The 22,580-nt window shown below is 46.5% G+C and overlaps 1 protein-coding gene across 2 annotated transcripts in view; it reads left to right on the top strand.

Annotated features, from left to right (window-relative positions):
* Positions 1–9,908, top strand: part of Vps13c (vacuolar protein sorting 13 homolog C) — a 163,087-nt gene extending 153,179 nt beyond the window's left edge. For both annotated transcript variants that reach the window (XM_004662514.2, XM_004662513.2), the window contains 4 exons: positions 40–128; positions 5,241–5,364; positions 7,299–7,382; positions 7,988–9,908. In XM_004662514.2, the coding sequence (XP_004662571.2) occupies positions 40–128; positions 5,241–5,364; positions 7,299–7,382; positions 7,988–8,089 (399 nt within the window). In that variant the 3' untranslated portion in view covers positions 8,090–9,908. The remainder of the gene's footprint in view (positions 1–39; positions 129–5,240; positions 5,365–7,298; positions 7,383–7,987) is intronic.
* The last annotated feature ends 12,672 nt before the right edge of the window (positions 9,909–22,580 follow it).

Here is a 22,580-nt window from a genome sequence, read left to right as displayed (position 1 = left end):
TACTTATGTCCTAAATCTTGACTCTTGCTTCATTTTCAGAATCATATCAAGAAGCTGGAGGGCGAGACGTACCAATTCCACTGTCTGGTTCCTGGAAGCAGGAAGACAGTCCTTATGGTCACGAGCAGGTACTGACCGGAGCTCTGCTCCTCCACACCTGCCTTAGCCGGGTGATGCGCGTGGGGCAGAGGACTTGGACAGCTGCACTTGAGGGGAGGCGCTCGTGTTCATGGAATTGCAGTGCCGATTTGGTCGTTTCCTGAGACCCCTGTTAAGAGGCTGGCTCAGGGCCAGCTCCCGTGTGGCAGCGGGTGGCGAGGGAGGCCCCTCCCTGCACACACCGCGCGTCCCCTGTGGACGGCGACCGCCAGTCACTTTCCTTCTGCAGCTGCGCTTGGGGTGACTCGTGAAAGGACAATCATTCCCGTGTGCGCTCGCCACTTCCCTCTGTGTGTTTGGACGCAGCTGATGCTTTTTCAGAGGAAAGGGTTTGTACGAGATTACCAATGTCCTGGAATTTACCCGGGGAACACACTTACTTCCAGTTGTGGTTGAATAACTTTCAGAACCTTCTAAATGCTATCTTGTAGGATTAAGGCAAAGCACGTAGGCAACATCTGCTTTGGATTCCTCACGACGGCATCCCTCTGTCTGTCTGGGTTCACAAAATTGAACCCAGGGCCTTGCGCATGCTGGGCACACACTCTCCCACGACTACGGCCCCCGCCCCAGCCCCCCACCACGACATATGAATATGCCCGCATGGGAAGGAAGTGAGAACCCACAGTGAGACTGATGCTTCCAGGCTTGATGCACGCCTGAACTGTGGGAAGACAGGAGCCGCGTGAGGGCGGGCACTGCCTCTGCTGGTGGGGCTGCCTGCAGGCTTCCGTCGTCACAGTGTTCTCCTTCCGCTGTGGCCTGGGTGCCCCTGCCCCACACCTTGGGTCACCGCAGTGTCTGGTGCTGCTCATGCACACTCGCGAGCTCCAGCCTCAGTGTCAGGCATATGCAGAGTAGAAACGCAAGACTTGGAGACAGCGTGTTGTGCAGCTGGGGTGGAAGCCAGCTGGGCTGCCGGCTTGCGGATGCTTGCGGGGAGCCCAGGCCTCTGCGCTTGCTGACCGGCAGCAGAGGAGGCTCAGGAGTGCCATGCAGCTGTTCCCGGCAGTCTCATCAGTCCCTGTGGTCGCCTTGTGGTTGATCGAAGGAAAGTCACAGAGGCGACTAGGTGTTAAGACGACATAGTCACCCTTCGAGGTGAAAGCACCGGGCACACGGCTTCAAGATTTCCACATGAAGATACCTTAGCAGTGAGCTCAGTGCCATCCCGGAGGCCATGGCAGTATGCTCCAGACTAGAGCAGCCTTTGATGGGCCGTTCACTTCCCTGAGGAAGGTGGGCAAGATGAGTGTCAGTGTGAGATAGGAGGCTACCCGAGTATAAGTCAAGCAAGTTAAACAGAAAGTGGAATTCCTAAGGAGAGTTGCAAGACGTTTGTGTTCATGCCGCAGGAGGGGGAGCCTAAAGAGACCTTGCGTAGACTGGAAGTGCTGAAGGAGTTTCTGAGAAACTCATGGCCTTAGAAATAGCCTTAGGGGAGATAGGCAGAAGCTAGACAGCCTTGTTTTAGAGGATTATGGACCACAGACACCTTGAAGGAAGAAGGCTTAGGTCTCTCTTTGGTCTTCCCTTCCATCTGTTTATTTCCAAGGTCAGTGGTTCTAAACTGGCTCTGGTCACCTCTGGGTCTTAGGGGAAAATGGCTGCGTTTCAAACGGTGTGTGGAATAAACGCTCCATGCTAAGCTGATCACAGATGGCTGTGGTCCTGTGCTCAGCTGCCTGCTGACGACAAGCTCTCTGGAGGGCGGGCGTGCAAGTGGAGTACATTTGGCACGTTGGCACTTTAGAACTCAAACGGACGCAAAGGTGCCTGCACCCTGCCGGCTGACGTTCGTGCTTCAGTCCTGTGTTTTCTGTGTCCATCTCATGAAGTTCTTCAGGACGCTTCAGTAGTGAAGGAAGGATTTCCAATCATCTTGCACTTGCAAACTAGGAAACTTTAATGAAACATCCCTACTTTTAGATCTGAGGTGCAGACTGTGAGATCAAATGGAATCTTAATCCCCTAACCATTGTTAGACCTGATGTCAGCGTTAGGAATGGGGGTATAGGGACCCTTCCAGGTTCTGCCTATGTTTAGTTGGTGTGTCTTTATCTATCTGGCACACACGCATCAAGTGGCAGCCTTGCCCCAGGCACTGAAGAAAGTGCAGATGTAATGATTGGTGTGGTATGGAATTCTTTGAGCAGCCATCATACTGCACTTTTCTTCGTGATACAGGTACTGTTCAGAACACTTCTCACTACTAACATTCCATTATTACATTGAAATGGTGACACAGACATGCCCAGAGAGGCCTTTAAAGCAGATGTCGCACAGAGACAGAGACATCATCCTATGGGCATGTCTTTGACAGAACTGCGTGTGTGGGCGCAGGGAGGGCACCGAGGGCTGTGACCCTTGGCATTGCTACCCAGCCATCAATAGTGCCAACAGACGCCCTCAGCACCGCCACGGGTCTTCTATACGGTGGACCTACTCCACGTGCACACAGGTGTGCTAGAAGGCATAAGCAGGGGCTAGGCTGAAGCAGCGTGCACGGACCCGAGACACGTCATAGTGGCCTGGCTCGTGGTGGGGTTCTGTCTCGCCACAAGCACCAAGGAGGAGGAGCAAAGCGTGTAGCGGTGCTGACCGGCCGCAGCGCTCTGTGCCTTGTGCGCCCTCCTAGCCCGGAAGGCGTGTGTTCCCCAAGTCTGTCTGCCGGGTCTCCGAAAGGAATTGGGGCTGTGGAGTAGGCTGAAGAAAATTGGCTTTTGTGTTTTGTATATATCTTGAAAATGGATTGCAGTTTGTAATTTCAAAGCTATAAAGAGACACCCACAAGAAAAAAAGAAAAGCTGAATGCAGAATTCAAACTTAGAAATAAGTCTATGGAGAGAGAGGGTCAACTAGTCCTGGGCGAGGACCGACTGATGCTCTGACTGCGCTCTTAGTTAACATGCGAATGTAAAGCTTCTTTGAGGCAGTAACTGCTCATTATGCTTGTACCTTTAGTTTCCCTTAGATTAGCCCAAAATAATAATTACTTGTATTGTGCTTAGCTGACCATGTCAGTGGGTGGATTCCTTTAAAAAGTACATACTTTTAAGGTGACTCAATACTAGGGATATGTAACCTTTATTGCTTTAGTATTTTCCACACTGGTAGTCACCGGGTTCATTCAAGCCTGCATCCCCACCACCTGAAGTCTGGCCCTGTTTTGTGTCTGTTTACAGCCACGGTCGCAGCTCAGGCTGCCTTTGTTTTCTGGTTGGGCTTCATAGTAGTTTCCATCTTAATGCTGCCTAGAGTCCTGGAGGTTCCCCCTCTGTTTGTTGGAAGAATAATGACCACAATAAGAAATTGAACCATGTAGCTTCCTGCAGCTTGGGCGTAGGTGTCATAATTTCTTAAGACAACAACAAATAAATACCCCTCTAAGATCTGGCATTGAGCTGGCTTTCTGCCCAGGGTGTGTATTTGGTCCTCCAGCCACGGACCTCACATTATTTAAATGGGTCTTCCTTTTTGCCAGGCCCACTTGTGCAGGCCTGCTACCCCAGCTGCGTGGAAGACAGTCAGAAGGACTGCAATTCAAGTCCTGTGTGGGCTACAAACTGAGTTCAGGGACAGCCTTTGTGTGTAGTGAGAGTCTGTCCCTGTGTGCTTCAGCGTGCCCTTCTTGTCCCCTGAAGTGTCACCGCCCATTCACAGAGAACACTTTCCTTCTGAAACTCAACTATCCCACTTGGCCAGTACAGCCTGCCCTTTCTCCAGCGCTCTGAATTTGCGGGGGCTGTGTACGTAGGGCCAGCCACATGCACATGTGTGAACATGCGGGAGGTCAGGGGCCAGTCAGTGCCTGAGATCTTCCTCAGTCACTGGCCACTTGTCTTTTGAGACGGCTCTCTTACTGAGCTCAGAGTTCACCAATTCAGCTAGACTGCCTGCCAGCAAGCCCCAGGGATCTCTCTGTCTCTACCTCCCAGCCTTGCAACTACAAGCAAATGCCACCACACGCGGCTTTTCTGTGGGTGACCTGTCTAGACCCTCATTCTTGCATGGGCAGCACCTTCCCAACCCCGTGCTGTGGCATTGGTTTGCAGGTTCATCTCCTTCGAGGTGTTGAGTCCCTTTCAAGCAGAGACTGCTCCTTCCTGCTCCCTCTCTTCCCCGCACCCTAGGTAGTGATGAACGAACAGTCCCACCAACAGTCTTGGTGACTCAAGATCAAGTGTGGTTGTATCCATAATGATCTGACCACTGACTGGAAATCAATATACATGTCCTCTGGGGTTTATCTCATTGTTTTAAATTGCTATTGAGGAAACATAATACACTACTGTTAAATTTTATTCTTATTTATTTGCATGAGAGGGAAAGAGAAAGAGGCAGACAGAAAATAGCAAGAGAGTGAATGGGCACGCTAGGGCCTTCGGCCACTGCAGACAACTCCAGACACATGCCCCACCTTGTGCATCTGGTTCACATGGATCCTAGGGAGTCAAACCTGGGTCCTTAGGCTTCACAAGCAAGCGCCTTAACCACTAAGTCAGCTCTCTAGCCCTACACTACTATTAAGGTGTTCGAATCTGATGTTTATTAGTAGATCCAAAGTGAGTCTTCGCTGACAATGAATGTTTGTGACATTTCCTACACATTCTTTGTTGACAGGAAGGCATAAGTGACTTGATTTAAGAGCAATTAATAATCCAGGTAAACTGTTTTCAGAGACTTCTGCTTTTATTGCTTCCCAGCCTGCTTGCGCACTTGTGTTTCAAGATGATTTCCCTTTATGTTTATGGCCACCTTCAAAACAAAACCAAAATTCCGAGCTGTCCTGAATTCTGCAAGACTGGCAGAAGGGAAGTTCTGAGTGTCTCCTTTGTCAGCTGTCAGGAGTCTCGGGTGCTTTTCCTTGACAGTTACCTGGAGTTCTTGTTTTAATGGGAAGCTTATTTTTGTGCCAATTTTTGTGATTTACTAAATGTATCCTACCTATGTTGCCCAGGAGAGGTGTGGAGAGAGTAATGACCTGTCTCATCACTGACTGTGTGTGTGTGTGTGTGTGTGTGTGTGTGTGTGTGTGTGTGTGTGTGTGTTTGTGTGTGTTTTTTCTTTTTGCCAAATAGGCGAGTGCTATATGTAAAGGAAGTTGAAATCCTAGGCCACATGTCCATAGACTGGCAGTGTCCCTTTGAAGACTTCGTGTTACCTCCAAGTGTTGATGACAACCTCCTAAAGCTTTCAGTTAAGGTAAGAAAATAGGGATCATACCTTTAGAGCCAAGAATTCAGTAGACGAGTGGAAGCCAGTGTTCCCTGTCATACAGCTCCCTGTGCGGAGTCCTGTAGAATCCAGGTCCTCACCGTCATTATCATTGAACTGACCACGCCCACTGCTGCAGCCAGCTTCCACACCGCTGACTGGACAGCCCCTGAGTGCTGCTTAGAGTCCTGCGTCAGCTCATCTGCCAGAAGAATTGGGACGCTCATCTAGTGGAAGCTCCTTTGTGGTTGAAATTAAACACTAGTGTATAGCAGGGGTTTTTTTTTTTTTGGTAATTATTGTTATGTTTTTAATATGGTTCTTATTTTGCTATAATCTTAGGCATTTCTATGAAATAGCCTCTGTTAGATCGAGTGCTTTAGTAAGTATAAATAGTAGATCTAGCGATCTGTCTTCTGATATTGCACATTTATAGACTTCTAATACATTTTATTTTTTTACTTTTAATTTTAGTTATTTTAGAGAGAGCGACAGGGGTGGGGGGATAATTGGAGTGCCAGGGCCTCAGCCAGTACCACCGCACTCCAGACACTTGAGTCACTAGTGGGCATTTGCATTCTTGTGCTTGCCTCACCTCTGTGCATCTGGCTTATGTGGGGTCTGGAGAGTTGAACATGGGTTCTTAGGCTTCACAGGCAAGTGCCTCTTACTGAGCCATCTCTCCAGCCCTGCTAATATACTTTAAATAAGGATATGCTCTCATGGCATCTCTTCCCATTATTTTCTAAGTAAGAACTTATTTATTTATTTATTTGAGAGAGAGGGAGAGAAAAGGCACACCAGGGCCTCCAGCTAATGAAAACGATCTCCATACACATTTACCACCTTGTGCATATGGCTCACATGGGACCTGGGGAATTGAACCTTGGTTCTTTGGCTTTGTAGGCAAGTGCTGTAACCACTAAGCCATCTCTCCAGCCTGAGAACTTTTAATTACATAGTAATGAGCAGAAGTGGCACCTCATATTTTGTTTGGTTCTCAGACTCTCTTGCTTTTGATGCATAGGTCTGTCATGTTAAGTATTACAAATGTATTTTCATTCCTTTAAAGAGATCTACAAAATTGTCTTTCTACACATGGTAATTGTTACAGTATCTTTGTTTTTCCTAAATAAAAATGATACTGTCCCCTTTATCAAAACTTTCTGAAAAGCATGTACTATATAGATTTAAATAGGCTTTAAATGATTGTCCTTTAATATTAGTGTCCTTTTCATTGAAAATTTATAAAGGAAAACAGCTGCTATGTCACCCTAACCTTTGTATCTTATAGATGATTTCGAGGTGGAGCACTGAAACTAGTTTTCAAGCTAGGACAGGCTGTGTCTCTGCATGTAGATTTCAGTTTCCTCAGGTGCCCCTGTTCTTGCACAGCAGTGATGAGAATTGATTCCATGTATTTTATATTATATAAGATTTCACCTGTCAGCGGAGGAAATGCTATTTTTTTTTTTTAATATATTTCTGGTTTTCCAAGGTAGGGTTTCACTCTAGCTCAGGCTGACCTGGAATTGACTATGTAGTCTCAGGGTGGCCTTGAACTCATGGCGATCCTCCTACCTCTGCCTCCCAGGTGCTGGGGTTAAAGGTGTGCAGCACCACGCCTGGCTAGGACGTGCGTTTTGATTGGTCAGATGTGCTGAGTTATCAAGTGTCATTTCTGTAGGCTGTTGGTGATGGCCACAGACAGCCATTATTTCATACATGTGAATACTCACTCAGATTCATGAATCTTGTCAGTTCACACTTAGACTCCACCTTACACCATGACAGTGCATTTCCACTGTACTTGAACATGTTGATCCCAGTAGTGTATCAGTGATAAAGTACAGCTGACATTTAAGCATCTAATTAAAGGCACAGTTTTATTTTCTTCCCCCAAATCCTTTCTTGTGCAACAGGAGCAGGGGCTATTCCACAAAAAAGATAATGCCAACCCAGGCTGTCTCCGGAAAGTTTACCTGAAGGACCCCACCACAGCCAAGGTAAACAAACTGGTCTTTGTAAAACCCTCCTCCTCAAGGCTGGCAACCAAGACTCTTTTTCAGCCAACAGTAATTGGCTTATGTATTATTGATACAGTTATTACTAATTAAGCTGGTTAACAATGGCTATTTCAGAGCTTTCAAGATTTTGGACAAGGGACTGTAGGCCTATAGCATGGAAAAATACCACAAAGACCATGTCTTTCCAAAGTCTTTTTTGTTTGTTTGTTTCAGTTCAGAGGGACCCATAGTGTTGGTTACTTGAGTAATGCAGACTTGTATATGACAACCGTTTTTAATTATCACCATGCCTTCTCTTGAATGATTGGCTTAATAACTGAACCAGGACTGATGATGGCCATTGTTTCTCACAAAAGCTTTTTCCACTTATAACTTTTCACCGACGCGTGTGCTTTACATCATGGATAGCCTCACAAGGGAGAAGGGTCAGAGCCTGCACTGTGGATGTGTGATGTGCAGATGGCAGCTTCGCCCTTAGCTAGTGCTCCCATGTACAGAACTCCAGTTCCTGCTGCCCTCCCTTTCTCCCACCAGTAGAGCCAGAGCTTGTCTTTCCAAATCTTAACACACATCTTGCCTTACAGAGAGCATTTAATGCCATTGAGGATGCGCAGTCGATGAGACAGCAGCAAAAACTGATGAAACAGTCTTCCTTGAAGCGTCCCAGGCCCCAAGTGCCATCATAAGCCCAGGTCTGGCAAGTCTGCTGCCGGCGAAAACCGAGAAATTGCCAAGAAAGTTGTGGTTCTAGTTTTCTCAGCTACTATTGCAGTTTCCTTGTTTTCTTCTTTAAGTTTTTTGTTTTGGTTTGTTTTGGTTTGGTTTTTTGAGGTAGAGTCTCATTCTAGCCCAGGCTGAACCGGAATTCACTATGTTGTCTCAGGCTGGTCTCGAACTCAGCAGTCCTCCTACCTCTGCCTCCTGTGTGCTGGGATTAAAGGTGTGCACCATACCTGGTTCCTCTTAGTTTTGACCTTAGATTTTGTGACTTTGTGTATGTCAGCTGTCCGCCGCTACACTGCACCTGAGCGGGGCAGACCTCCGAAGAAATATCACTTCCATTCTCATGGGATGTTTGCATTAATGCTAACTGGTGAAGCCGTGGGCTTGTGCTTAACCAGGTCTTCACTGGTGGTAGAGGGGAGAGTGGGTGCACTCCTTGAGAGGCCCTAGCCAGTCAGGTGCTGGGCAGCTGTTCAGTCACTGAGCTGAGAGAACAATTTTGTTAAACCCGGTGATGGAAGAAAAGCCACTAGTGGAGAGATGGCATGCTCTCTGTTTTCCTGTCATGACAGCCTTGCTGTCCTGGTGAGGCAGGTGACAGTGCTGCTGCTTTCACTCTTTTAGAGGAAGCATGGACAATGAGGAGCTGAGAACAGCCCCACTGACTGTGTGCGAGGCTGAGGCGGCGCCCCTGGAACGGCGGAGTTATTTACATGCTCTGTCACGAGGCGCTCACATGGCACAGCTACAACTTGCTGACAGATGAAAAGATTGCACTTTACATTTTGCAGGACTCAGAAATATGTAAAATACAATATTTTTATATCCACAGAGATTGGCTTTTAGAAGTGAGAAGACTGTAAGGGCGTCAGAAATTAATATTTTATTCTAATGCCAACCTATATTTGTATGTTAAGAGCTCATTTGGAAGCATGAGAAGTCTCTGGTTGCTGCATCACACAGGTATTACATACAGCACGGCATTGGAAAAGAGGCACCGGGTGGGCTTTGAGGAGCAGCCATGTGAGCGGAGCCGACTCGGTACACGGCACCGGTCCTTGCCCCTCTCCTGCGCGCCGAGAATGTGCTGCCCCTTGAAGCTCAGTTGGTTCCTCTCCTCTTTAGATTGACTCAGGGCATTGACTTCAGATACTGACTGGGCCATGAGCTGAGGATGGCCTCGTGCTGCCTCTGCTCGGCTTCTCTCCGGGTGGTGGTGGGTGAGACTCTTGTGTTAAGACCTCACAACCTCCCAAGTTTCCTGGTGCGCTTCATGTTTAGTCTAAGAAGAGAATGCAGCAGCTAATGCCCTATATGATTCATTTCTGGTCACCATTGCCTTTTAAAATGGCATTCTTTATTCATTTCTGTGGAGAAAAGTGGCCCATATAAAACTTGTAATTTTAAACCCAATTTCTACATTACTGATTGTAGTCTATTAAAAGAAGCATTATAAAACATTGCATAGCAAGTATATCATTTTTTTGTGTTTTAAAAACTGAATCAAGAATTTGTGGTATTTGATTATATTTTTAATACAAATCATAAGTAGAGGCAGAGCTTTCTACATTTAAGAAATTATATTTCACTATGGTTTGTGATAAAAATAAATGTACAAAACATTGAGCTAAGAAAAATGGTGGAAATCTATGAACTCATTTTTCCTGTTCACTTACAAATGAGCCTTCACAAAAACTTGTAACATTTGTATTTGTTACAATTTTCTGGGACAGGAGTGACCCATTTGATAACATGTAATAAAATCTGCGGTGTTTTTAAAAATGGTTTCAGAGTCAGTTACTCGCACAGGAACTACTGAGAAATAAACTTCGGCACAGTGTCTGGGTGTGTGAAAACCGTGGTTTGCAATAAATACTCTTTACGTTGGCTTGGACTGCTTTTTATTCCCTTTTCCTCTTCCGATCTCATCACAATGAGAAGAGGATTAAAAGATGCTGGCTAAGGAAAGCTTGTCCCCAAGGCTGCTGAGGCTATTCCCCCACTGGAGGTCCTTGGCCCAGACCTCTGTGTGGCAGAAATGCAGCGCAGGCCCTGCCGCCGGGCTCCAAATGCATCACCTCATGGTCCTGAGGCACTGGTGGCTGAGTTGGAGTTGAGGCCTCTGCCGTGCTCTCGCAACGATCCCCTCCGCTCTTCCTTCCTGGTGCCCTCAGTCCTGCAGGAAGAGGACGCTCACGGGGCTGTAGCAGACAGAAGCATCGAGGGCAAGGAGAACAAACAACTGAAGACCAGCTCCCAGGCTGTGTGAAAGCCCCGTCTAGGCTCAGCTTCCTTACAGACGCATCATGCCTTGGTGGTGTTTGATCTTGAAGTACGCAGGAGAGGGTACTGACGTCTTCAGTGCCTTGGGCTCTTTAAACAAAGTTCCATGTGTCTTTCTAAGGCACAACCAGGATGAAAAGATGGACTCTCAGAGTCATGCCTGTCATGTGTAGAGCCGGAGCTATGGCCATCCATCCTCCGGGGAGAAGCCCTTTCAAGGGGTGGGGCCTCACCCAAGGGTGACCATGATTTCTTGCAAGAGGAGCTTCTGTGTGCTGACTGCAGAGAGCCTGGGCCTTGCTGCAGTAGGCAGCTCTGTTCTGCTCGGTGCCCAGACTTCAGCGGAAGAACGGTGCCTTCTTCCCGAGCTCATTCCTGAAGCTGTTGTCACCCACAAGTCTGCGATACTCCAGATACCAGCGTCATGTGTCCCTTTGACCCGAGGAAAAAGCCTTTAGAACGACTTGGTCATAGTTTTGTTCTCACGTGCTAGAGGCCTACATTCCCTTTCCTAAAACCAAAAGATGATCCATATGTTCGATAGTCATTTGGCAGTGACATCTGAAATGAACCAGCGCAAGGTTCTTCATGTTACCCTGCTCGGTGTCAGCGCGCCTGTCCGTAGCAACTGGTGCCTGTGGCTGGCATACGGGCCCAGGTCTCGCTGATGCACCCACGTGGGTCAGCAGTGCCGTTGCCTCTCCTGAGCTCAGACGTCTGTGTTCTTAAACACACCTGGCCCCAGGGTTGTAGATCTCTGTGCCCTCAGAAGTCTCTGTTTATTAAACTTGGCTTCTCAAATTCTAGCAGAATCAGAATACTAGAGAAACTGAGGCATGTTAGAACTCCTTCTCCAGACCGTGATGTCGCATATGTCACAGGCTGGCAGATTGTTTTCATATTAAGGTCAACATATAGGGCACATCTGCCACTTGATTTGACACTCAGGGAGAAATGCAAAGTGGTTTAAGCCAACTAAATATGTTATGCCAGATGAAAGGATTTTTAAAATTGACCGCCAGTGAGGAAATAATTCCAATAGTGATGATATAGTCTAGGTTGATAGCATTCGCTAAGATGGTAATGAACATGTTACTTTAGTTCCACAGCAGTTAATCTTTGAAACTTGAAGATTCTTGAAGATTCAGTGACTTCCCTGGAGATGGACCAGAAAGCGTCACCGACGTAGGCTTGAACCCTGCCCCCCCCCCCCCCCCCCCCCCCCCCCCGCAAGGCTCAGGGAATTCTGCGGAAGAGGGGGCGGAAAGAGTGTAAGAGCCACAGGTTGGGATGTCGTGCCCAGAAGCACCGCCTCCCCCCAATAACTGACCTCGCCCCCCACAATAAATAACGCACAACCCCATGGGGAATAGCAGCAACCTCACCAGGCAGGACAGAACAGGGTCAGAGAGGAGGGAAAAGGTGGTCCCAACACACGATGTATCCACAAAGTATGCTCTTAATAAGAAGACACAGGAACATGTGTGCCAGAGAAGTGGTGATTGAAAGCGTGGTGCGTGGCACTGTGGACTGGCAGTGTGGCAAACACGCGGTGGAGCTCTCAATGGCAGCTGGAAAGGCCTGGCTTCACCAGAGGCTGCTCTCACACATGAGTTGAGCCATTATTGATGACTTAAGTTAAGCAGCTGTCCTGGAGGCGGCCCATGGCCCGTCCCTGTGCAGTCCTGCTAGAAAGGCTTAGCCTACTTTGATGCTTCTGATCAACTCTTCCCTCCTTCATTCAACTCCAAGTGGTGGTTCATGGTCTCAAAAATAGTAAAGAGAAAAAAAATAGGGCATGAATTAGTGAATTAATATCTGAGCGCTTGGCCTTTTTAATAACGATTTCCTGGATTCTGGTCTTTTGAGGAATCTTACTAATGGCATTTTCTCCCCTCAAGATAACGGAGTCATACTCCTGAGAGTTTCTGGCATAATGATGATGCCTAGGGGACGTTTAGAATTGTGTCTGGAATTACTGCCGACAGGAGACAACTGCTTGCTCGCGTGAAAGATTCCTACGTGAAGGCCTAACTAGACGACATGACCCCAAATAAACAGAGTGGAGCTCGTGCATGGCCGTTGTTGCCATCCAGATAGCTAACGGGCGCTTGAAGACACGGTTTTGTAAGGGTTATAAAGACTGATTACCCATCACTGCAGTGGTGATAGAACTTACCTCCCGTGCCACCCTAAGAGCAGAGCTCAGTTACTGTTGAGCTCGTGAAATGACCTCCTCAGAAGCCCTAATAATGCTTATTTAATGTCGACTGGGTTAATTTTAATTACTTTCACTCATGTTTGAGAAAATAAATCAGATGGGGGGGCTGTGACACCCTGAGTGTGAGCACCCAGTGGGTATTTGAACACCCAGTCCCCCACTGGTGGCGCTGTTTGGGGAGGTTGTGGAACCTTTGGAACTGAGGCCCAGCTAGCAGGATTGAATCACTGGGGGCAGGCCTTGAAGGTTAAAGCCAAGTGTGGCGCCCGCCCAAGCTTTTTTTTTTTTTTTTTTTTCTTCCTGTTTCCTGATTCACAAAAATGTGAGAAGCGGCCTTCTCACCCTCCCATCACCGCAGACAGCTGTCCAGCCATCTTGTCTTCTTTCTCTGATGACTCTCAACTCTTGGCCAAAGCAAACCTCTCCTCCCTGAAGTGGCTTCTGTCACAAGCAATAAGAAAAGTAATTTAGGGCCTTTATTTTACAGATTTATACTAGTTCACAGCTGGGAAACCCTTATATTCAGCATCCGTGCATTTTCTGTGGCTTTCATCCATCTACCAAACTCAGCTTCACATCATGTAGGAGCACTCCCGAATAGAACGGAAGGCTGGCCTCGTGGCTCCCACCCACCCAGGAAGCATGTAAGTCTTTAGGTTCTCATCTCTCCCCACCTAAACCAGCGCTAGACATAACTTCAGGCCATCTTATATACCCAGTGACTTCCTTCTCTCCAAAAACTCGGGCGTGTCCCCCTCGGGCGCACTGATCTGCACAAGTATTGCTTGAACCAACTGAGGCAGAGAGGCCCTTGGGCAGCCTTGTACTTCCTGTCGGTTCCCTAGCACTAGTAACTGTCTCCACTCAACACAGTTACTTGTGTAAAGCAAAATGGCTCCACCACCATCATCATCAATTAACCCTGTAGCTTCCATTACTATAGACATAATAAGCTACCCCTTTATGACTCTTACTAAGTGAATTGTGAGGTAGTGTCACTAGGAAAAGCAGAAACCCCCTTTTACTCTTTCATCCTGTGTCTTCACCTGAAACTAAGAACTTGGCAGCAAATGACTTTCTGCAAACCCCACAGGGTTTTACAAATATTGATAAAATGACTACGATTATTTTCAAAGTGTGGGGTGTGTTTCTTGAAGCAGATTTTTTTTTTTACTTTATTTACTTGAGGGGGGGGGCAGGGAGAGAGAGAATGGGCGTGCCAGGGCCCCAGCCACTGCAAGCAAACTCCAGATGCATGCACCCCCTTGTGCATCTGGCTTATGTGCATCCTGGGGAATTGAACCTGAGTCCTTTGGCTTTGCAGACAAATGCTTAATCACTAAGCCCTTGAAACAGATTTTTTTAAAAAAAATATTTATTTATTTGAAAGAGAAAGAGGTAGAAAGTGAGAGAGAGACAGTGGGCACGCCAGGGCCTTCAGCCACTGCAAACAAACTCCAGATGCATGCTCCCCCTTGTGCATCTGGTTTATGTGGGTCCTGGAGAAACGAACCAGGATCCTTTGGCTTTGCAGGCAAATGCCTTAACCACTACGCCTTCTCTCCAGCCCTCTTGAAACAGATTTTATTCCCTCTTTCTCGCAATTTTCCTAGACATTAGGCATGTGTTCTTAGTTATTAAGGCATCTTTTCTCTTTTAATCTTTAGCTGGAGTGAAAAGAGGAGAATTTGCTATACAATAACTGTTCATGCATGTGTTCAGATGTCCTTATCTGACCCCGTTCTTTCTTGAGAAAGCTCCCTGAAGTTACATCCTTCCACAGAGAAGGTTCATGTTCTCTGGGCCTTGACTTTACCTGATCTTTTATCACAACGGGACCAATGCCTATGTTTTCATAGAGTGCGTGTGGGTTCCTCATGTGATACCAACACAGCCTCATATCTCAGTGTTCCAGACTTTCGTGTGTTACACAACACAGACGCTGGGTTTGCCACGAGTCCCATGAAGACAGGGTGGAAATACAAGCTAGCAAGTATCTTGCAATAAGAAGACGTGAGGACCAGATAGCTCATGGATGGTAGGAAGCCTAGTCTACCGCAGTTAGGTACACCCCTTTTCAGAAATCCATGTACATGCATACAAATCTTAGGGAATATTGGGCGATTTCCCCTGTGCTATGCCCTTGACCATACGGATAGGGATCTGGAACTCCCAGTCCGTTGAGACCTAGATGCCCAGTTCAGAACTGCAGTAATAGTAGATGAAGTATAAAGTGTGAGAATAAAAATAAATAATGTAAAGTCCGGCACTGCTTAAAGCAAGGAAACTTTGAAACCAAAACAGATTGTTATGGTGATGTGAACAGCTAGATCGCTAAAGACAGTCTTCTTACAAAGCACCTAGAAACACCTGGTAGAACACAGCCTTCTTTGAAATGACTAGGTGACCTACCTCCCAGGGATCTAAGAAATCTTACAGGCCACAAAGTGAGAGGAAGTTAAAGTGTATCAATAAATGTGTTGTGGCTCTTATAACTTAGAGTGATGGAGGATTTACCAAGTTTCTTCATTTCAAAGCACTGAATGTTAAAGATGATACCTTGGACCCCAATGAGGTCAGGAGTAGAAACTTACCAGAGATTCTTTTATAGGAAAGTGGGGAACAAGAAGCATTTTCACTGGCATGGGGGCATTTCAAAGAGAGCTGTTTGTCTGGATTCCGAGAAAGAATGTCTCCCATGAGAAGAATCACTTTTACCCTCCCTGTGGCTTTGTGGATTTAGTTCATATCCATGTGGTATTGGAGATCCCAAGCAAACACAGTCATGGAAAATTTGGGAACAGTGATATTAGTAGGGTACCCAGTAAAGGGAACGGCAAGACTACTTGCTGAGGACAACCCCCAGCCCAGGCCATACTTGCCTCCTGCAACTCACACACACTGCAGATGAGGAAACTAGCCTGAGCCACCCTGAGCAGGTGACCCAGACTCAGAGGTGCCAGGATGCCAGGAAATTAAGCCAGGAACCAGCCAGTAAAAATATCAAATAAACCAGGCATGGTGGAGCATGCCTTTAGTCCCAGCACTTGGGAGGCAGAGGTAGAAGGATCACCATGAGTTCGAGGCCACCCTGAGACTACAGAGTGAATTCCAGATCAGCCTGGGCTAGGGTGAGACCCTACCTTGAAAAGTCCCTCCCTCAAAAAAAAAAAAAAAATCAAATAGATAAGCTTTAAAAGGATATGACAATCATGTTTTAAACGAATAGTCAGATTTGAATGAGAACCAAAAAAATTCTAGAAATGAAAAATACAAATAAAAAAGCTACTGGGCAGTCATGGATTATACACAGTAGAAGTAAGGCTTTGTGAACTGGAAAGTAGACCCAACTTAACACATGTCTTGACCCGCAGTACAGAGAAAGAAACATGGGACACAAATGAGGTGATGTAAGAGCTGAGAATGTCTAGCAGTCTAATCCATGTTCTAATCCTGGGAGCTCAGAGATGATAATTTGCAGAATTTATAGAAGACACGATTTGATATGGAACACAAGGTGAACCCAGAATTGGATAGATAAAAATTCAAGAGATCTTGGGTTGCATCATCAACATAAGCACAACTGAAAAACAAGGAGAACAGAGAGATTACTGAAAAAGGACCGATGATTAGGGTTGTCTACGGGAATTTTGTTTAGAAAAATATTTATTTGAGGGCTAGAAAGATGGCTTAGTGACCAAAGTACTTGCCTGCAAAGCCAAAGGACCCAGGTTTGACTCCCCAGGACACACCTAAGCCAGATGGACAAGGTGGTGCGTATGTCTGGAGTCATCTGCAGTGGCTGGAGGTCCTAATGTGCCCATTCTCTCTCCCTCTTTCTCTCTCTAATAAATAAGTGAAATATTTAAAAATATATTTTTTATTTATTTGAGAGAGGAGCAGAGAGAGAGAGAGAGAGAGAGAGGGAGAATGGGTGCAGCAGGGCTTCCAGCCACTGCAAACAAACTCCACACATGTGCTACCTTGTGTGTCTGGCTTACATGGGTACTGGGGAATCAAACCTTAGGCGTCACGGGCAAGTGCCATAACTGCTAAGCCATCTCTCTAGCCCAACTACGGACTTCTCAGTCACACCAGGAGCCAGCGGAAGATGACTGAGAGAGCAACTGACTGTTTGCCTTTCATCGGCCAAGCCACCATCACTCCAGAATGAGGGTTATTCCCAGTTATCACAGGGAAGTTTGCCAGTCCCTGACGACCTCTTGTACAACTACTGATGACTGCTGGAAAGACGGCTCAGCAGTTGAGGCGCTTGCCTGCAAAGCCTAATGACCAGGGTTCGATTCCCCAGGACCCACATAAAGCCAGATGCACAAAGTGGCACATGGCATCTGGAATTCATTTGCAGTGGCGAGAGGCCATGGTGACCCCATTCTCTCCCTCCCTCCCTCCTTCTCTGTCTCTATCTCCCTCTCTTTCTCTCTTTGTCTGTCTGCCTCTGCTTTCAAAGAAATAAAACATTTTTTTTTTAAAGAAAACTACTGAATGATGTCCTTCGAGAAGCAAAATAGAAGGGTTGAGCTGGGTGTAGTGACACATGCCTTTAATCCCAGCACTCGGGAGGCAGAGGTAGGAGGATCGCCGAGAGTTCCAGGCCATCCTGAGATTGCATAGTGAATTCCAGGTCAGCCTGAGCTAGAGTAAGACCCTACCTTGAAAAACAAAACAAACACACACACACACACACACACACACACACACACACACCCCTACCCCCCTCACACGGAAAAACAGAAGGGTTGGGGAGATGGCTCAGTGGTTAAAGATGCTTGCAGAGCTGATGGCATGGGGTTAGCCTCTAGCCACCCTCTAGAGACAGGCAGGCAGTTGTTTGCAGTGGCAAGAGACGCTAGTATGCATGCATGTGTGCATACACATATGCACATGAAACAGAAAAAGAAATAGAACCAAGAGAGTAGGAATGTAATATAAAAAGTAATGGGGAGCCCAGCATGGCGGCGCACGCCTTTAATCCCAGCACTTGGGAGGCAGAGGTAGGAGGATCGCCGTGAGTTCAAGCGAGATCACCCTGAGACTACATAGAGAATTCCAGGTCAGTCTGAGCTAGAGTGAGATGCTACCTCGAAAAGCCTCCCCACCAGTAAACAAACAAACAACAACAACAACAGAATGGGAATAAATGTGCTGGTGAATGCTAGCAGACATAAACAGTAGCAGCAAAGACGTGTAAAAAGCTGTTGTCAAAACAATCAGACGTCTTTTGGAGAAAATTATAGGACATTGAAACAAAGTTTACATTTTCTTAAACATTAAGTTATACAATGTTCATAGATGATATTTCCCTAAAAGCTCATAATAGTCAAATTTACCTATCAGTCCTATGCAATTTTAGTCAACACCCCATTCACTCATGGATCTCGACAAGCTATCCCAAAAGCTCAGGTGGAAGAGTGAAAAGTCAAAAATTGTTTTAGGAATAACATTAAATAGAAACTATCTTCTATTCTACTTTTATAGATTTTAAGGACTACTAGAAACTAGATATTGACATGTGACTTTTTGCTGAGAAATAGATAACTAGAATGAAACAGAAACCAGTAACACTATGATATTTGTGTAATAAGAATAGTAAGTACGGCTGGAGAGATGGCTTAGGGGTTAAGGCGCTTGCCTGCGAAGCCTGAAGACCCATGTTTGACGCTTCAGATCCCACGTAAGCTAGAGGCACAAAGGTGAGACAAGCACATGCCCACTAGGTGGCGTGTCTGGAGTTCGATCTCAGTGGCTGAAACCCTGGTGTGTCAATTCTTTCTCTAAAAAATAAGAAATGAAAGAATAGTAAGTAAAATATTTGGTTCGTAGTATTTCAGTCTCAGATACTATTCTAAGTGTTTGACATACTCTAGTTCATTTATCCTCTGAAGTGACATTAAATTTGTCAGTCTTTAAAAAAATGTTTTAAAGCATTTTTTATTTGTTACAGAGAGAGGGAGAGAGGAAGAAAATGAGTGCACCAGGGTCTCCAGTCACTGCAAACCAACTCCAGATACATGCACCACCTTGTGTATCTGGCTTACATGGGTACTAGGGAATCAAACCTGGGTCCTTAGGCTTTGCAGACAGATGCCTTAACCACTAAGACAACTCTCCAGCCCATCAGTCTTTTTTTTTTTTTAATTTTTTATTTATTTGAGAGCGACAGACACAGAGAGAAAGACAGATAGAGGGAGAAAGAGAGAATGGGCGTGCCAGGGCTTCCAGCCTCTGCAAATGAACTCCAGATGCGTGCGCCCCCTTGTGCATCTGGCTAACGTGGGACCTGGGGAACCGAGCCTCGAACCGGGGTCCTTAGGCTTCACAGGCAAGCGCTTAACCGCTAAGCCATCTCTCCAGCCCCCATCAGTCTTTTTTTAAAACTATATTTAATTTATTTATTTGAGAGAGATAGAGGGAATGAGGCTGAGAGAGAGAGAGAGAGAGAGCAAGAGCGAATATGGGCATGGCAGGACCTCCAGCCACTGCAAACAAATTCCAGATGCACATGCCACCTTGTGCATCTGGCTTTATGTGGATACTGGGCAATCAATCCTGGATCCTTAGGCTTTGCAGGCAAACACCTTAACCACTAAGCCAATTCTCTAGCCCTAAACTTGTCAGTCTTATCTGCCTTATTCATAATAACCAAAGGGCCCAATACCATAAATGTCTTACGAAGCAGCGAAAGGCTAAACACACCGTACACTGAAATAATATTCAGCTGTGAACAGGAATGAAGTAGTACAAATGGGTGAACATAAAAAAACTATAGGCTGCTTGAAGGAAGCAGGACTGAAAATGCTGTCACATTTTTTTCAATGTGATTTTTGAGATAGGATTTCACTATGCAGCCCAGGGTGGCTTTGAATTCACAATCCTGTTTCAGCCTCCCAAATGCTAAGATTACAGGTATGGCCACCACACCTGGCAGGTCGCAGTCTTGTAGGATTCCTCTTATATAAAGTACTCAGAATAGTTACATCTACACCTACAGAGAGTTTTGTGACTGCCCAGGGTGAGAGGAGGGGAAAACCCGACGTGACGACTTAACCAGGCTTGTCGGCAGTTCACCTGAGTGTGGTGTCACACGCCTGTGATCTGTAGTCTGGGAGCTAAGACAGGGCTTATGAGTTGAGGCCATGCTATGCCACAAAGTGAGACCCTTCTTACAAAAGGAAGGCCTCATGGAACTAGGAGAGGCGGGGTGGGCTGCCACGGGGGTCACTGGCCCGGTGCTTGTCTGTGGCTGACCGTCACCGTGAGACTTGGCTTCTTGTGTTTCCAGTCAGCAGGTGAATGTTGCTTGGAGAAGGAATTTCTGCATTCACATGGCAAAAAGAAAAGCTGAGTTTCTTCCTTACGCTACACAATAGCATAAATACCGGGTGTGTTAAAGACCTAAATGCGGGCTGGAGAGATGGCTTAGTGGTTGATTGCTTGCCTGTGAAGCCTAAGGACCCAGGTTGGAGGCTCGATTCCCCAGGACCCACGTTAGCCAGATGTACAAGGGGGTGCATGCGTCTGGAGTTCGTTTGCAGTGGCTGGAGGCCCTGGTACGCCCATTCTCTCTCTCTCTCTGCCTCTTTCTGTCTGTCACTCTCAAATAAATAAAAATAATTTTAAAAATTAAAAAAATTAATTAAAAAGAGACCTTCATCCAAAGCAGTACTTACTTAAAAGCATATGGGGATTGCTTCTTGGCCTTTTGGCTACAATGGACTCTAAAAATGTATGGGGGGTGCTCTCTCTGTGGTCAAGGAACTAGAGTTGTCTGTGTGAGGAGAGGCTATGAAAGAGGGATGAGTCACGACGGGCAGAGAGCTACTATCTGGGATATATGAGGAACTCCTTACCTCAATATGAAAACATTTCAACAGGAAAACGGGCAAGGGCTATGAACAGGCAACTCACAGACAAGCATATCTCAAGATAATTGCAGGACATGTCCATTGAGCCAACAGGCTGCCCTGCAATCTTATGTTCTCAGCTTGGCCGAAATGGAGATTTGAGAATGGCCAGTGTCTCTCTGAATGCTGTGAGCAGCGGAACACCACCATGGGGAGGTAGACGCCCTGAAACTGTGGTTTCCAACACTCCCATCTGCTGAGTCCTGGGTGCGCACACGTGCCCAGGAGGTGCGCGGCCCAGGGACACCTGAGGCATGTGGCAACAGGAGACTTAAGAAGTGTATGATCACTGAAAAGTCTAGATCAAAGCAAAAAAAAAAAAAAAATGTGGGCTGGAGAGATGGCTTAGCAGCTGAGACACTTGTCTGTGAAGCCCAAGGACCCAGGTTTGATTCCTGAAGACCCATGTAAACCAGATGAACAAGATGGTGCATGCATGCATCTGGAGGTCATCTGCAGTGGCTAGAGACCCTGGAATGTCTTCTCTCTCTTTTTCTCTCTCTGTCTTCCCCTCTTTCTCTCTCTCAAATAATATTAAAAATTTTTATCAGGCGTGGTGGCACACACCTTTAATCCCAGCACTTGGGAGGCAAAGGTAGGAGGATCACTGTGAGTTTGAGGCCACCCTGAGACTACATAGTGAATTCCAGGTCAGCCTGGGCAAGAGTGAGACCCTACCTCGAAAAACCAAAAGAAAAAACATTTTTTTTTTCAAAAATGTGACAGCTATCTACAGCAGTGGACCAAAAAACTTAAGAGAACCCTAAAATAGTGTGTTCACTGTGAATACTAAACTCTATACATCTGCCTGTGTGTGGCCTCCCATCTCTGTATACAGAGAGATCGGCTCCCTTGTGCAACACCTTGTGTAGCCAAGTTCTGCAGCAGCCTATCTCACCCACTGGCAGGGAAAAATGCAGGAGGGCAAAATGTGCATTTGTCCTAAGTGAATGTGTGCAGACTTCTCTGTGGTCATGATGTCTAAACAATGCAGCAACTATTTTCCACCACCTTTACATTATACAGGACATTATAAATCATGTAGCGCTGATTTTAAAGGAGTAGAGAAAGTCTAAAAATCTTGAGGTAAATGTACCAATTGCCAAAATAGTTCATGTTCAAATATAGCTCATGCAAATTTAAGGCACATAATACATGAGGCACACGTGAAAAGTGTATGTATGCCAACTTAAGGAAAGTGATTATTTCTGAGAAGGGAAAGTGAGAGACTGAGAGACGGAATGGGGTGGGAGAGGGAGAGGTTTCAGTTTTATCTGCAAAGACTTGTTCATTAAATCTAATAAGAGAGCCAGATTGTTGGCAAGGATGGCAAGTTGTTGACATCCGTTAAGTCTAAGTGGTAAATTCATGGGATTACTGTCCATGCTTCCTGTTTAGGAATGTTTAATATTTAAAAGGGCAGGTGAGAGGAGAAAAGATAGGAGGGAGAAGAGGAAGGAAAATAGCAGAGAGGAGAGAGAGAGAGAGAGAGAGAGAGAGAGAGAGAGAGAGAGAAAGAAAATATGCAGAACTTCCTGTTTCACCATAGCCAAGGGAAGGCTCTGGAGTCACCCCTTCCTCTCCCCTTGTTCCAAGTGAGTGACAAGCTGGCCAGGGTTCTCCCCGCTTAGCTCCCCCTTTTCTCCCTGGAGAAAGAATGATGGGAGGGAGGCAGGAAGGGCCTAGGCTGGGAGGTGTACGTGTGCAGGTGCTGATGAGAAGTGAAGGGCAGGGAGGGAGAGGTGGAGGGGCGCGTCCTGGAGGTGTGGGGCTGATCAATAGCTTGTGCCCTGTTTGTGTGTGCCCCTTTCCCATGGCCCACTCACGCACAAGGTGGGGAGGCACACCTCTGCCAGGCAGGGCAGAGAGAGGGGCAGTTGACTTAGCAAGTGAGTTGGGGAGACACCAAAAGGCTATGACAGGGAAGGTGTTCAGCAGCCGCTTTCGGAGGCCGGTTGAAAGCCACGGTAGGGTGGAACTCAAAAGGCGGGTTGACCAATAGTCTTTAAACGAACCGTTGGAAGA

The sequence above is a fragment of the Jaculus jaculus genome, chromosome 10 (genome assembly GCF_020740685.1).
Source record: "Jaculus jaculus isolate mJacJac1 chromosome 10, mJacJac1.mat.Y.cur, whole genome shotgun sequence".
NCBI lineage: Eukaryota > Metazoa > Chordata > Mammalia > Rodentia > Dipodidae > Jaculus > Jaculus jaculus.
Note: the sequence above shows the minus strand (reverse complement) of the source record. Positions and strands in the feature narration are given on the sequence as shown.